Raw genomic sequence first — 15,470 nt, 5'->3', positions numbered from 1 at the left:
TTGGAACCCAGGAGCATCTGGCTCCAGAGCTCATGCCTCCCAGCCCCAACCTGGCTGACTCCCCCAAACCAGAGCTAAGGTAGTCAGGGTGGGTGAAGGGTCCCCCTGTTGCCACCTGAGTCAGTCATGGATTTGAAGTCAGTTGCTGCTGGTTGAAGAACAGCTAACACCAAAAATTCCAGTGTGCCAGACAGGCGCTGTCTCCTGATGGGCAGGGCTCCCCTGTGAGGGACAGTGTGAGACAGTTCCATTTCACAGATGAAAAATAGAGGCTCAGGAGAATAAAACAGTGGTAAACGCACAATGCAGTGTGCAGATGATGTGTTAAAGAGCTGTGCACTTGAAACCTGTATGGTTTTATTAACCTGAACAAATTCAATTAAAAAAAAAAAGAAGAAGAAAACTCTGGTCCCTTGCCAAGAACATGCAAATAACTGGCTCCTCCCAGTCCCTCTGGTGCCCCATCCTCACATCTGCCTTCTGACTCAGACCTGTGTGGTCCCCCGGAGGCTGTTCAGGCCCTGATCTGTGGCGAAGGCCAGCCCGAGACTCAGGATGGACTATGGAACTTCAGCAGCGGAGTCGGGGAGGCACAGAGCCAGAGCATCATGCAAAAAAATACTGAGTCCTGCGAAATTTCCTGTCAGAGCTCAGAAGGGGGTGCACTGCAAAGGCCAGAGGCCAGGCATCAGCACACAGGAGTACAGGTCCCAGGTGCCTCCTCCTTCAGACCCAGGGGCAGCAGAACTAAGAAGATAAGAAGGTCGCTAAGAGAGAAGGGGCTGGGGGCTTGGACCCCTGGGTCTGGCATCTGGGACCTGCACTCCTGTGTGCTGATGCCTGGCCTCTGGCCTCTGCAGTGCACCCCCTTCTGAGCTCTGACAGGAAAATTTGCAGGACCCAGTGTTCTCTTGCACGCGTGCTCTGGTTCTGTGCCTCCCCAACTTCGCTGCTGAAGTTCTGTGGTCCACCTTGAGCCTCGGGCCGGCCTTTGTCCCAGACCAGGGCCTGAAGAGCCTCCAGGGGAGCCACACAGGTGTGAGTCAGGAAACTCCTCTTTCCAGGCCTCAGTTTCTCTCTCTGGCAAATGAAACCACTCCTGTCTTGCTTCCCTGGGAGAGGATAGACCTGAGAACCAGAAGTCTCTCTCTCCCTCCCCCTGACTCTTTTTGTCTCTGTTTTTGTCAGGGGAAAGGGTACCAGCATTGGAGGAAGCCAGGTGGAGGTGTCTTCAGCTGGAAGGACTGGGTTACGGGCACCCAGGGCCCTCCTTTCCTCCAGGCCCAGAGGTCCCACGGGCCTCTCCAGGGGCAGAACGGGGTATACCATCATCACCGCCTGCCTCCCTCCCTCTCTTTCAGGAATTCAGCAGGATCCGGGAGGCCTAGGTGTTTCCCAGAACGTGGTGTGTGGGAAGAACAGCCTGTGTAGTAACGGCAGCCCGGCCAGAGCTCCACTGAGGTCCGAGCCCTCTGAGTTCCTGGAAGTCCAGGGCGGTCTGCTCCCAGATTTGGGATCTTCGCTGATCTGGGATGCCTGGTCCAGGGTCCCACCTCACTGGGAGCTTCTCGGGCCATCCCTCTCAGGACTGGCCGCTCCGAGGGGTGGACACCAGTTTGCTGGGAGCTATGGGGGCCTCCCAGCTGCTGGGCTCTCCCTCCCACTCCTCTCTGTCTCCGTTCTCTGCTTCCCCCGCCTTCCTCCTTCCTCCCTCTTCTCTCCTTTTGTTCCTTTTTCTCTTTCCCCTCTACCATCCTGACTCTCCATCCCAACCTCACTCACTCATTTGACACATACGCACTGAGCACCTACTATGTTCCAGGCACTGGTCCAGACCCTGAAGAAACAGTCGGGAACAAAAACCAGGTAGACACTGTGCCTGGGGAAAGGTCATATGCCAACCAGAGAGACATCCATTATACAACAAAGGTAAAATAAATGGGCAAGTTATACTTTATGTAGGAAGACAATAGCTACGATGGAGGGAAAAAAAAAAAGAGAGAAAGTAGAGGTGGGTAGAAAGGATCAGGAGTCCCGGGTGGGACAGGGTGGGACAGGGGTCATGTTAAAGAGGGTGGTCAGGTGAGCCAGCCCCGCTCTGCTCCCTCTTCCTCCCTTTCTCTCTCCTCTGTCTCTCAGTATCTAGATTGTCCCCAAAGCACACCCCCTTCCCTGGAGGACACCTTGCAGAGGAAGCATTTGCCTGGACTAAGCATTTAACAAAACACAGACCTCCTCAAGTTACTTCCCTGGGCTCCTCGCCCCCGAGGCCAGTAATCATTAAGACAATAAAAGACGTCCCTGATAGAATGCAGATGTAGTCAGAACAGCTGCAGTGAATGAACCGCCGAGTGGGCCTGGCCCCTCTCTGCTGACCATCTTGTCTCCTTGCTCCTCAGGGCTAAGCTGGCTCTGCATGTCCCAACCCTAGTGCTTCTCCTGTTCCATAACTTCTAAGCTCAGACTCAGAGCTCACTTTAGCGCAGAGAAGACCCTGATACGACCCGCCACACAGTCACCCAGGCTAAAAGTCCTCAGCCTGTCCTTTCACGGTGTCCCTCACAGGTGCCAGAGCTGCCCCTCCCCTGCTCACAGCCCTCCCATGGCTCCCCAATGCCCCCAGACAAAGTCCTGTCCTTTGCTATGCACCCCACCCCAGCACACCTCCGCGTTTCACCATTGATGCTCCACATCAATCCATCCGTACTTTCTTGACTGGCCAGGGCATTCCTTGCCTTGGATATTTCTTCTGCTCCATTGTTCAGCCCCCACCTCCACCCCTGCCCTTACCCTGGCTAATTCCTCCAGCGCATCACCTCCTCCAAGAAGCCCTCCCTGACTCTCCAGCTGGGTTGGTGCATCCTCGAACTGGTCTGTGGCCCTCTGTTTACACAGCTGTCTCCTCTACCAGACTGGCATCTCCTCAAGGGCTAGGCCAGGTCTGAGTCATCTCCGATCCCGGCATCGCCCAGCTGGGAGCCCGGCTCATCCCCAGTACAAGAGATGTCCCTACAGTAAACACGTGTCCTGTTTTCTGCCTTTTCCCCATGTCTGCCTTACTATCTCCCCACTCTTGTCTCCTCTGTCCTGCTAGTCTGCAAACCACACCCTGAGGGTTTCTGATGATGATGCAAATCTTGGGAGGGCCACTGTGGACCCAGGGCAGGGACTGGAGATCAGCCCCATTGGAGCAGAGGGTTCTGGGAGACATGGCTGCTAGTGAGCGGAGCAGGAGGTAGTCCCACCACTACCAGTTCCTGCCTGCTGTGGGAGGGCCCACTTTCCCCTGTCCGTGTCTTTCTGTTCTGTCTTCTTTCCTTCCAGCCTTGGTCATTTCTCTCTGCAAGGGATTCTGGGAGCCTCGGCTTCTGGGTATGAGGGAGGAGGGGCTGGGGGCCTGGACCTCTGGGTCTGAGAGAGGAGGGGCTGGGGGCCTGGACTCCAAGATCCTTGAGGAGGAAATTATTGGGGTGTAAAGTCCTGGTCCCTCCTCCCTCATCCACACTCTGGTTTTAGAAACATCTGGTTTTATACAGCGGCTCCACCCAGCAGGGCAGGGTGGGGGCTGGATACTCAAAAGCCCAGCCTCTGAGTGGAGCTTGTACTTTCCCCCTAGCCCCACCCTGGGGTAGAGGAATCGCCGGCCCCTCCTGCTCTGGGCTCAGCTCCCACCAGAGGACCCATCATCCTGACACAGCCAGACACCAGGCGGTGGCCCAGACTCCCCGGCAACCCCGTCAGCACAGGCTGACTTTGCTCTGGTGGGTGGGCCCTGAATTGGCCTCCTTCCCCTTGACAGCCAGGCGCAGGCAAAGGCCCAACCTGGCGCTGGCCCTGCACATCCTGCCACTCCAGGAAAACCCAGGGAGTGAGGGCTTGGCACCTTGCAGGGCAGAGCTCCAGGACAGCGGGACAAGATGCAGCAGTGAGGAGAAAGGAGGACTTAGAGACAGCAAAACAGAGCAAAACAGTGAATGGGGCTGGGGGGCGGGAGCGGGAGGCGTGGGGGGAAGATACAGTGAAACATAAACAGAGGTGGAGCTTCAGAAAGAGATACACAGAGATGCAGAGAGAATGAGGGAGGATAGAGACCAAGATAGACAGAATGATGAGTAGAGGCAGGGAAAGGAGAAATAGGCAGCCACTGAGAGGAACAGAGAGAAACAAAAACTGGGAGGCAGGGGGGAAAAAAGAAAGAGATACGGTTATTCAGAGAGAAGGAGATAGAAATATATAGAGACAAAGGCAGAGAAACTCAAGGGGAGAGAGAGAGAAAAAGACAATGAATGTCAGAAAAAGAAAGTCAGCGAGAGACATTCAAAAAGAAAGAGATGCACAGAATGAGCAGAATAAGAACATCGGGAAGATAGAGCCAGAAATTTAGAGACAGAGAAACACAGAAATTTAGAGATGGAGTGAGCAGGGAGAGAGAGAAAGAGAGAGAGAGGTGAAGAAAAACAAACCCACAGAGAACGTGAGCTAGACAGACAGATGGACAGAGAAACAGCCAGGAAGGCAGAGACAAAATGATTGGCTCAGAGAAGGACAGAGACAAAGACAGAGAAGGGCATGAGAAGGCACAGGGATAAAGAATTAGAGTCAGCCCTGGCTGGTGCAGCTCAGTGGACTGAGTGCTGGCCTGTTAACCAAAGGGTTGCAGGTTCAATTCCCAGTCAGGGCACACACCTGGGTTGCAGGCCCAGTCCCCAGCTGAGGGCATGTGAGAGGCAACCTTACATTAGTCTCTCCCTCTCTCCTTCCCTTCCTCTTTTATTAAAAATAAGTAAATAAACGAATAAACAATCTAAAAAAAAAGAATTAGAGTCCCAGACGTAGGGAGGGAGACAGCTGTGGAGGGAGAGAGACGCTGGTTTTATAGTAAGAGGAGGAGACAGAAATAATCATAAAAAGAAAGGCATGGATCTTCTGATTCTGAGGGTCTGGGGGCTCAGATGCCACAGGCCCCCCCTTCCACTTGTACCTTTAGGCTGACTCAGTTTCCCCCAGCAACTCCCTGGGACAGCTGAGCAACAACTCTGAGATTACCCCCAAGCCCCTGGGCAGACAGACCAGTGCCTCAGCCTCCTCCTCAGCCCCTGGCACATACGCACGCTCACACCCACGCCCACGCGCGGGAAACACAAGGCCCCCGTCAGTTACACGCTGATGGGACACGTTCTCTCCCAGCTCCAGCTCCAAACAGCCATGCCTCACAACCCGGCGGGCACGGGCACGCCCACAGTCACGCACGTGTGTTCGTTTTATTCCATCTGCCAGTTCCCCAGACAAGTCCCTGGGGGACCCAACCCAGACCGGATTCTGGGGCTCGAAGGGGAGGGGATGCGGCGGGGCAGTGGCGGGGGGTGCGCTGTCGAGGGTGTGAAGGGGGAGGCGAGGAGAGCTGGGGAGGGGAGAGAAGTGGGGGATAAGGAAAGAGATGCGGGGGAAATAGGGATGGAGAGAAACGCAGGGGCAGGGGACGAGAGAGATGAGAAAACTGGAGAGGGGAGGCGAGTGATGGGGGAGACCGAGGAGGAGACGGGAGGGTGGTGGTGCTGGGGGAAGCCCGTCTGGGCGCAGGGGGAGCGGGAGGGGGGTAATGGCGGGAAGCGGGTGGGGCTGCCCGGCGTCCCTGACCTCAGAGCCCCTGGCCCAGCTCAGCCCTGACGTCAGCCCTTACTCCCGCCCCCGCCAGCGCTAGTCTTCAAATGCCCCCCCAGCTCCCGGGCCACAGAGAAACTCGGAGAGCGGCAGGAGAGCGGAGAGCCCGGCCGACCCGCAGCCATGAGACAGGTGTGTGCGTGATGAGACTGTGTGTGGGACTGCGGGCCGGGTGGGGGGGGAGGGGCGGAGGGGACACCACCAGGTGTGCGACCACGTGTGCGGGAGAGTGTTGTGTGGGCCCAGGTGTGTGTGACAGCAACCATCTGTGTGCGACAGTGACCACCCGAGGCCGAGGGTGTGGGTCCTGTCTGTGCGTGACCATCCCGTCTATGCGTGACATTTGACATGTCCGTGTTCCTGTTGCTATACATATGTGAATGTCTGTGTGCTGGAGCGGGGTTGGGAGAGGGAGTAAATGAGCGAGAGACAGACAGAGGGGCGGGGGTAGGTATTGGCTTGACACGTGGGCCTGAATTTCTTTCTCCGTGTTCAAGTCCAGTCACTCTTAACCTGTAAAAAATGGCAATTTCATGTGGTTCAAACTCCACTGTTACTATTTCTGTCCTGCTCTTCCAGACCCACAGGTGGGCGTCCCTGTGTCCATTTTCTCGTGGGCACCTCTTCCCGGTGTTGCTCCTTTCTGCCGAGAGGCGTTATGTCCCCAAGTTCACCTGTGTGGCTGTTTGTGGGGGTGCGGATCTCAGGATCACTAAGTTCTGCCTTAGAACAGGTGTCCGGGTCACTTTCGAGGACACGAGAGTTTTACTATGTGGGCACACTCTGTGTGTCCCTCGTCATGTGAGCATACACCTGGCTGTGTGCGTGTCCACGGCCGGTGCGGTTGTGGTTAAAACCCTGCGGATGGCTGCCCACTCACCTTGGTGATTTCCAGCATAAATCTGGCCACCCCCGAAACTTAGGCAGGGCTCGGTTTGGGACAAAGGCACAGAGCAGGAGGAAGTAATAATAATTGTTAATATTGCGTGGTGACTTGCACCAGGCTAAAAGCTCCACCTATAGCCCTGTGCTATAGAAACAGAATGTGAGCTACGCGTGTGATTTAAACAATTATAGTAGCTACACTAAAACAAGTAAAAAAGAAACAGGTGAAATTAACTTTGACGATATATTTTATTTAACCCAATGTATCAGGGTTTGGCAAGCTTTTTCTATACGAGGCCAGAGAGTCAATATTGGAGGCTTTGCCGGCCATGTGGTCTTTTTCGCAACTAAACTTCGGAACTGTGAAAGTAGCCACAGACAATATGTACAGATGAGCATGGTGGTGATTTAAGGATGCTGAAATTTGAATGTCATATAATTGTCATGTGCCACAAAGTAGGATTCCGCTTTTGACTTTTTCCAACCGTTTAAAAATGTAAACACCAACATTAGCTTGCGGGCCATCGTGAGAAAGACTCCAGGCATTGGGCCACAGACACACAGTGTGCTATATATCAAAATATTCTCGTTTTAGCATGTAATCAAAGCAAAAAGTATGACTGAGACATTTTACTTTCTTTTCATCATATTCAGTATTTTCAATGGAAATGCTTAACCTTTCGTAAAATTTACCATTGAAAAAGAACACAGATCCTACTTCTTCCACACAAAGAGCTTTCTAAGAACTGAACCGAGGATCATGGTTAAAATTGGAAGTAGTTTAAATAAAATAAAATGAACGATTTGTTTCTTTTGCCACACTGGCGGCATTTCAAGGGCTCAGTAGCCACATGGGGCTGGGGACTCCTGTATTGGACAGTACAGCTCTGGATCTTCGTGGCTCATTTAACTCATAAAAACCCAGGAGGTGAGGCCTGGTGACAGAGGAGGCAGTTTAGCCCAGAGGGGGACAAGGGAGCCAGGCTGCCGTGGGACCTTGGCAAAAGAATACACCTCTCTGTGCCGCAGGTAACAGTCCCTCCCTCCCTAGAGCAGTGTCTAGCACGTGGAAGGGGCTAGACTCCCACTTGACAGCCAAGAAAATGGAGGCACCCCTCCCCTCTTATTCTGGGCTCTTCCAGCCTCACAAACTGGGCACCTGGCCCTCTCAGGGAGTGGAGGAGTAAAGGAAGAAAACCAGCCCACGCCTGTGGGAGATCAGAAAAACCTCCTTCCCCAGTGAGCTTGGTGACTTGGAGCAACCCACTGCTCCTGGCTCATCGGCCCTTGGTTTTGCCATCTGTATGTTGGCTGTAAACATTACCTGGTCCTGCAGGGCTCTCCAGAGGAGTAAGCCCAGTATATTAGGTTGTGGTTTAGTGATGGGATTCTCAGGGTTCGAATCCTGGCTCCTTCACTTTCCAGGCGTGACCACAGGCAGGTTGCTGCACCTGTGTGACTGACTCATCTGTAAAATGGAGTTGATAATAATTGTACCTGTGGTCAGGAAGAAAATAAGTTAGTGTTTTAAGAGGTTTAGAGCAGCCCCTGGTACATAACGTGTTGTATTGTTCTTTTAAAAAATATTTTTTAAAATTTAGTTCTAGAGACAGGGGAATGGAAGGAGAAAGAGAGGGAAAGAACCATCCATGTGTAGTTGCCTCTTGTGCGCCCCTTACTGGGGACCTGGCCTGCAACCCAGGCATGTGCCCTGACTGGGAATCAAACCTGCAATTCTTTGGTTTGCAGGCCTGCGCTTAATCCACTGAGCCACACCAGCCAGGGCTGCATTGTTCTTTTAGATATATAGTATATTATTATTACTATTATTGTTCCAACACTAGGGAACCTTTGTGAGATGAATCATTATTTTACGTGCCACCGAGAAAGGGGGGACCCCTGTTAATTAAACTGTGACACTCCACTGAATGGAACCCCCATGTTTTTCAGAGCTGTTAAAATATGAGGGGGGAAAAAGACGCATTAGAATCAATATAATCAGGCTTTCGGCCTTGATAACTGCCACAATTATTTTCACTAATGAAAATAACTTCGCAGTACTCAGGAGATTTTCTTTACAAAACGGGGATGTTATCTCTGGCTTGGGGAAAATGCAGGAGGTCTCCCCTTTCGGAAAAGGCCTGCTACCCCCGCTCTGTTTCCCACAGGACGTGACCAAGCCCAGCCGGACAGCCCGCCAGTGCTCCGGCCTGGCCCGGAGGGTGTTGACCATCGTCTTCGCGCTGCTTATCCTGAGCCTCATCACCTGGGCCTACGCAGCCGGCGTGCCGCTGGCCTCCGATCGCTACGGCCTCCTAGCCTTTGGCCTCTACGGGGCCTTCCTCTCGGCGCACTTAGTGGCTCAGAGCCTGTTCGCGTACCTGGAGCACCGGCGGGTGGCGGCGGCTGCGCGGAGGGCAGCGGCTCGGGGACCCCTGGACGCGGCCACGGCGCGCACTGTGGCGCTGACCATCTCGGCGTACCAGGAGGACCCCGAGTACCTGCGCCAGTGCCTGGCTTCCGCCCGCTCCCTGCTGTACCCGCGCGCGCGGTTGCGCGTCCTCATGGTTGTGGATGGCAACCGCGCGGAGGACCTCTACATGGTCGACATGTTCCGCGAGATCTTCGCGGACGAGGACCCCGCCACCTACGTCTGGGAGGGCAACTACCACCAGCCCTGGGAACCTGCGGCGGTGGGCGCAGTGGGCGAGGGCGCCTATCGGGAGGTGGAGGCCGAGGACCCCGGGCGGCTGGCGGTGGAGGCGTTGGTGAGGACGCGCAGGTGCGTGTGTGTGGCGCAGCGCTGGGGCGGCAAGCGAGAGGTCATGTACACCGCCTTCAAAGCGCTTGGCGACTTGGTGGACTACGTGCAGGTGAGTGGAGGGCGCCCCCACCCCATCGTGACCCTAACAGCCCAGATCCTGCTTCCCCGAGACCTTTGTTCAATGTAGATTTGTAGTTCTTTACTTATTCCTCCATCCACCCATCCTATATGAGATCATACATGCCTTTATTTATTCATCCACGCAACATAGAGATTCCTTCCTTTCTTCATCCTATGTAGAAACTCTTCTTAATGTGTTCATTTCTAAATATATCTCTCTATCTAATATGGAGATTATTTATTTATTCATTAAATTGAGAAGTAATGCCTTTTTTCTCTTCCTTCAGTGTTGAAATTCTCGTTTATTTTTTTCATCCATTTATCTATCTATTCGATGTAGAAATTAATTTGTTCATTTAGTCATTCACTCATTCAAGGTAGCGATTCATTCATTAACACATTGCATTAGTTTTCTATTGCTTCGTAGTAAATAAACATACATTTTGCAGCTTGAAACAAAACACATGTTATTACCTTATAGTTTCCATGGGTCAGGAGTCTGGGAAAAGCTTAACTAGATCCTGTGTGCAGGGTGTCACCAGGCTGCAGTCATCAGTCTTATCTAAGGCAAGGTGGCCTCTTCCAAGCCCATGTATTTGTTGACGGAATTCATTTTTTTCCACCAGCCGTCATAAAACTCATGGTAGCTTGCCTCTTCCAGGCTAGCTACAGAAAGTCTCAGACTTCTAGACCCTCTATAAAAGCAGGGTTCACCTGACTAGGTCAGCCCACCGAGTATAATCCCCTTTGATTAATTAACAGTCAAGAGATGAAGTGACTTAATTACATTGCAAAGCATTGTGTTTCCATATAAGGTCATAGAATCGTGGGGGTGCTATCCCGTGACTTTTGCCATCTTCTGTTGGTTAGAGCAAAGTTACAGGTCTTGCCCAAACACCAGAGGAGGGTATTATATAACAGCATAGGTCTTGGGAGGGTTAGGGGTCATCTTAAAATGTGACTAGACATTGAAGATTCCTAAAAAATCAAGGTTATGTTCAAACCGGCTGCAATGTGTCCCACTCCTCACCCCGCCCCCCGCCCCGCCCTTAGTGCCCTTCCCTCCATCACCAGCTCTGTTCAGGGATCTGGCCTGATCCTGACCTCTTCTGCCCCACAGGTGTGTGACTCAGACACAAGGCTGGACCCAATGGCACTGCTGGAGTTGGTGCGGGTGCTGGATGAGGATCCCCGGGTAGGGGCCGTCGGGGGAGATGTGAGGATCCTCAACCCTCTGGACTCCTGGGTCAGCTTCTTAAGCAGCCTGCGGTACTGGGTAGCCTTCAATGTGGAGCGAGCTTGTCAGAGCTACTTCCACTGCGTGTCCTGCATCAGCGGTCCCCTAGGTGAGCTGGGAGAGGGCTTGGGAGGGCGATGGGTGGGGTGGAGAGGGAGAAGGGGTGCCAAACAGGTTGAGGATGTGACTGAGATTGTGGACAAAGATGGGGCTTGGGCAGGAATGGAGGATAGGGATACGGTAGGGAGTCTGAACCGGGGATGGTGTTTGGTGTTGGGAATGGGTTGAGGAAAGAGTGGGGATGAGCACTGAGCTGGAGGGGAGAGTTTGGGAAAGGAGATAAATGGGTTTGGAGTAAAGGTCAGGATTGGGAGGCCAGGTTTGGGGTAGGAGACAGGTTTCGGATATGGATGAGTAGGGGTTGGGTCAGAGGATAGATACAAGATTGGGGAAGGGGCTGGAGTAAATTTGCTAAGTGGACATGGGTCGAGGACAGGATTGGGGCAAGTCCGAGATGGGGTGGGGTTGATGAAGGATTTAGGGTTGAGAATAGGATAGGGGCTGGAGTTTTGGCTGGAAATAGGGCTGAGAATGGGATGGAAGTGATTAAGGATGGGGTTGGAATTGGAGAGGAGTTTGAGTTTGAGATAGAAGTGGGGATGGTGTTGATGACAGCAGAGGCTGATACCCCTGTACCTGCACCCCCCTGCCCCCCGTCCCCCAGGCTTATACAGGAACAACCTCCTGCAACAGTTTCTTGAGGCCTGGTACAACCAGAAGTTCCTGGGCACCCACTGCACTTTTGGGGATGACCGGCACCTGACCAACCGCATGCTCAGCATGGGCTACGCCACCAAGTAAGCTGGGGGAACAGGTAGTCAAATGTGTGTGAAGATCAGAGTATTTCAACAAATGTGTGTGTGTGTGCGTGTGTGTGTATTCTCCAAGCTCAAAGTAACTTGCAGGACAATGGACCCTTAAAAGTGGCTCATTAGAGGAGAGAGGAAGAGACCATAAGGGCAGAGGTAGCATTTGCATGGAATCATGTGAACCAATGGACTCTACCAAGGGAGGCAAGGTGAGGGTGGGGAGTCCCACCCAGAAGATACAACATGATGTGGGCGAGACAGCTCTGTTGTGAAGAGCGCAGATTACCATGGCAGCACAGTTACTGTCAGTGAGGTGGGAAGGGGAAGAGATAAATAGACAGAATAGGATCTAACCAGTGAGGGAGCAAGCGGGAACTACGTGACAGAGGAGGAGAGTGCCTAAACTAGTAAGTGCTTCAGGAAGAGGTGTCATTCCACAAGACCCAGGGGAACATGGGATAGAGGAGGGGAAAGTGATTTCTACAAAGCTAGACCCAGTGGAAGAGCCAGGAAGAACTTGGGGTAAACTAAACCCGTGCATTCACTCACTCAACAGATATTAAGTGCCTACAATATTTTTTAATTTTTGTATGTATTGATTTGAGAGATAGAGGGAGATGATAGATAGATAGATAGATAGATAGATAGATAGATAGATAGAAAGATAGAGATATCACTTTGTTGTTTCACTGATTTATGCATTCCTTGGTTGTTTTTTTTGTATGTGCCCTGACCGGGGATTGAACCCACAATCTTGGCATATGGGGACAACACTCTAACCAGCTGAGCTACCTGGCCAGGGCAAGTGCCTACAATGTTTTGAGCTCTGGGAATACAGCAATTAACAAATGAGAAACAAATTCATGCTTATGTTGACTGGGGAGACAGAACATGAAGTAAGAAAAGTGTAGAACATACACAAGCTATGGCTAAATAAAGCCAGGAAGGGCGATAGGAAGTATAAAGGTAGGAAATGAAATGCTAAGTAGGGGGCTGGAGGAAAGACAGGGATGGAGGCTGAAAATGGTGCCACTGGAGGAATAGCAAGGGGAGGAGGGGTATCAGGAGAGGAGGACAGAGTGAACAGGGAGTCAGCTCTCGAAAGGCTTGTGGGCCGGGGTAAGAACTTTGACCTAAAACGAGAGAGGGTTTTCAGCAAAGGGGTGACATGTTGTTGCAATAGGATTCCTCTGGCAAGTGTTTTGAGTACAGACTGTAGGGGGTAAGGGGGTTAGCAGGGAGGCCACTGAGGATGCCAGGTGACACAGGGGAAGGAGATTGGACACTGTTAAGTAATGCCTGTGGGGACAGAATAGTTTGACCCCTCCAAACAGACTGACTGCTGGTGGCCATCTGGTGATGTCCCATCAAAGAGATTCTAGCCTTGTGTGGTTGTGGCTGGAAACCCAGCAGGGCTTGATTAGTGATCACAGGAAGGGAGGTTTATGGTTCCCTCGAGAAGGTCCAACACATGCGCTGTTCTGGGTGGGAACCATGTCTGGCTTGTTCCTCACCATGGGGCCTGCCAATAACAGTAAGCACAAGAGTATTGGTAATAGGTTAGTGACAGTGTTAGTAATAACGTTAGTAACCGTAATGATATTAGTAATGGCAATAGTGTTATTAGTCATCGATTACACAGAAGCACATAGCAGTTGCCATTTACTGAGCAAGTACCATATACTGGTCCTAAGAACTTGGCATTGAATCTTCACAGTTAGGTAGGAACCATCATTAACATCATTTTACGTAATGATAACACCCAGACTCAGAGAGGCTGAGAAAACTTGCCCAGGGGCCACGTGCAGTGGTCAATTCTGCTCCCGATTCCTGTCCCTAAGGAAAGCCATGCTGATGCCTACTTCTTTCTCACCTGTCCAGGTACACCTCCAGGTCCCGCTGCTACTCAGAGACCCCCTCGTCTTTTCTGCGCTGGCTGAGTCAGCAGACGCGCTGGTCCAAGTCGTACTTCCGCGAGTGGCTGTACAACGCGCTGTGGTGGCACCGGCATCACGCGTGGATGACCTACGAGGCGGTGGTCTCCGGACTCTTCCCCTTCTTCGTGGCGGCCACGGTGCTGCGGCTTTTCTACGCTGGCCGCCCGTGGGCGCTGCTGTGGGTGCTGCTCTGCGTGCAGGGTGTGGCGCTGGCCAAGGCGGCCTTCGCCGCCTGGTTGCGCGGCTGTGCGCGCATGCTGCTGCTCTCGCTCTACGCGCCCCTCTACATGGGAGGCCTCCTGCCCGCCAAGTTCCTGGCGCTGGCCACCATGAACCAGAGTGGCTGGGGCACCTCAGGCCGGAGGAAGCTGGCCGCCAACTATGTCCCTGTACTGCCGCTGGCCCTGTGGGCGTTGTTGCTACTCGGCGGCCTGGTGCGCAGTGTGGTGCATGAGGCCAGAGCCGACTGGAGCGGCCAGTCCAGGACTGTTGAGGCCTACCACCTGGCGGCGGGGGCCGGCGCCTACGTTGGGTACTGGGTGCTCATGCTCATGTTCTACTGGGTGGGCGTGAGGAGGCTCTGCCGGCGGCGAGCCGGGGGCTACCGCGTCCAGGTGTGAGTTCCGGTGCGCGGGTGCTGACACACGGGTCTTCACGGGAGACAAGAAACCAATCAGGTCCCAGGACTGACGAACTTATGGGTGAACTCTCTGGGCCTCAGTTTCCCCCCTCTGTGAAGTGAGGGGGGTCAACCCAAGATTCTTCAGCCTGGATTGTTTTGGGGCTGGGAATTCCGGGTCTCTGGGGAGGGGTATTTATTGATCAGGGTGTGGATTTTTAGGGGTAGGGGGAAAGGGGTCTCCATATACTGTTTTGGGGCCCCCACTTCCCCCCTGCTCTTATTTAATCTCCATTTGTACTGTGTGATTAGGATATAATAAAGAATTTTATTTATTTTCTTCTGGGCCTCTCCCACCACCTTTTTTCTTTTCTTTTCTTTTTTTTTTAATGGAGGGGGTTTTATGGTTGAGAATTGGGGACTCCTGGCTCAGCCTTGGGTTCCAGGTGTTTGAAAGTACACAAGATACCCTCTTTTCTCAGTTCTCTTGAAAATAGGAACATTAATCCTGTGGGTCAGGGTTGCTGAGGGTAGAATTTCTCAACTCCTCATTCACAGACACTAACGGAACCTCCACTGCATTAGGACTCCATACTGTGGATGGTGTCTTCCTGGTCCACTCAGAAGAAGTGTCGCTCATACCTTCTCTCCCCAAACCCCCAGCACCTCCTCTCCCAGCCTCAGTTTCTCTCATTGAGAAAACAAGTGACAAGAAGAAAACCTTCCAAGCCCCCACCTCCAGGATCCTCACTCATCTGTACCTGGGCCCACACAGGCCACCTCCCCTCATTACTGAGGGTGAACTGTCTGTGCTAAGCGCCAACCCCTTCCACTTGACATGCTTTCTTCTCTTGGCTTTCAGAATGCCCATGGCCATGCTTTCTCTTTTCCTTCTGGGTTCCTCTTAATGCCGCCTACTGCTTCACATTGGAGAAACTTGTCTTCCTATCCACCTACACTCATTTCCTCTGTACACCCAGTATTCTCGTGCTGAACACCTCATCCGTGCTCCATGTGGAGAGAAGGGACTCGAGTTTTTCATCCTCGGAGGAGAACACGCACCTGAATTCCAGACTTAAACACCAAATTGCCTCCAAGACATTTCCATGTGGCTATTAAACAACCTGACCCAACTCCTGATCTGTGCTTCGCATCCTTCTCTTTCATCCCCCGTGAAACCTGCTCCACACCTCAGTAAACAGAACTCCATCCTTCCAGCCGCTCAGGCCAAATATGCTAGAGCTGCACTGTTTACAACAGTAGCCACTACTACACGAGCACATTACATTTTCTTTCCATTCATTCATTTTTTGAATCAGTCACAAAAACATTTACCAAGCATCCACTGAATTCCACACCCTTGGCCAGTTTTGCAAAT

The 15,470-nt window shown here is 52.5% G+C and overlaps 1 protein-coding gene across 2 annotated transcripts; it reads left to right on the top strand.

Annotated features, from left to right (window-relative positions):
* Nucleotides 1-696: 696 nt before the first annotated feature.
* Nucleotides 697-14,432, top strand: HAS1 (hyaluronan synthase 1). 2 transcript variants are annotated; one of them, XM_037130960.2, is made up of 8 exons: nucleotides 697-1,461; nucleotides 1,823-1,929; nucleotides 3,617-3,761; nucleotides 5,696-5,793; nucleotides 8,715-9,419; nucleotides 10,551-10,776; nucleotides 11,392-11,524; nucleotides 13,418-14,432. In XM_037130960.2, exons 4-8 carry the CDS (start codon nucleotides 5,785-5,787, stop codon nucleotides 14,091-14,093), a joined length of 1,749 nt encoding a protein of 582 aa, XP_036986855.2. In that variant the 5' UTR covers nucleotides 697-1,461; nucleotides 1,823-1,929; nucleotides 3,617-3,761; nucleotides 5,696-5,784; the 3' UTR covers nucleotides 14,094-14,432. The 2 variants fall into 2 exon arrangements, with proteins under 2 accessions (XP_036986855.2, XP_053515717.1); XM_053659742.1 differs by lacking the exons at nucleotides 697-1,461; nucleotides 1,823-1,929 and adding an exon at nucleotides 2,285-2,565.
* Nucleotides 14,433-15,470: the final 1,038 nt, after the last annotated feature.

This window comes from Artibeus jamaicensis, unplaced genomic scaffold (genome assembly GCF_021234435.1).
Source record: "Artibeus jamaicensis isolate MK-2021 breed Jamaican fruit bat unplaced genomic scaffold, CSHL_Jam_final scaffold_804, whole genome shotgun sequence".
Taxonomy (NCBI): domain Eukaryota; kingdom Metazoa; phylum Chordata; class Mammalia; order Chiroptera; family Phyllostomidae; genus Artibeus; species Artibeus jamaicensis.
This window is presented reverse-complemented; position numbering and strand designations above follow the sequence as displayed.

What these genes read in the sequence shown, in the direction of transcription:
- HAS1 (XM_037130960.2), top strand. An exon ending in ACTTGGTGGACTACGTGCAG is followed by an intron (nt 9,420 to 10,550) that starts GTGAGTGGAGGG and finishes TCTGCCCCACAG; the next exon opens with GTGTGTGACTCAGACACAAG. An exon ending in AGCATGGGCTACGCCACCAA is followed by an intron (nt 11,525 to 13,417) that starts GTAAGCTGGGGG and finishes TCACCTGTCCAG; the next exon opens with GTACACCTCCAGGTCCCGCT.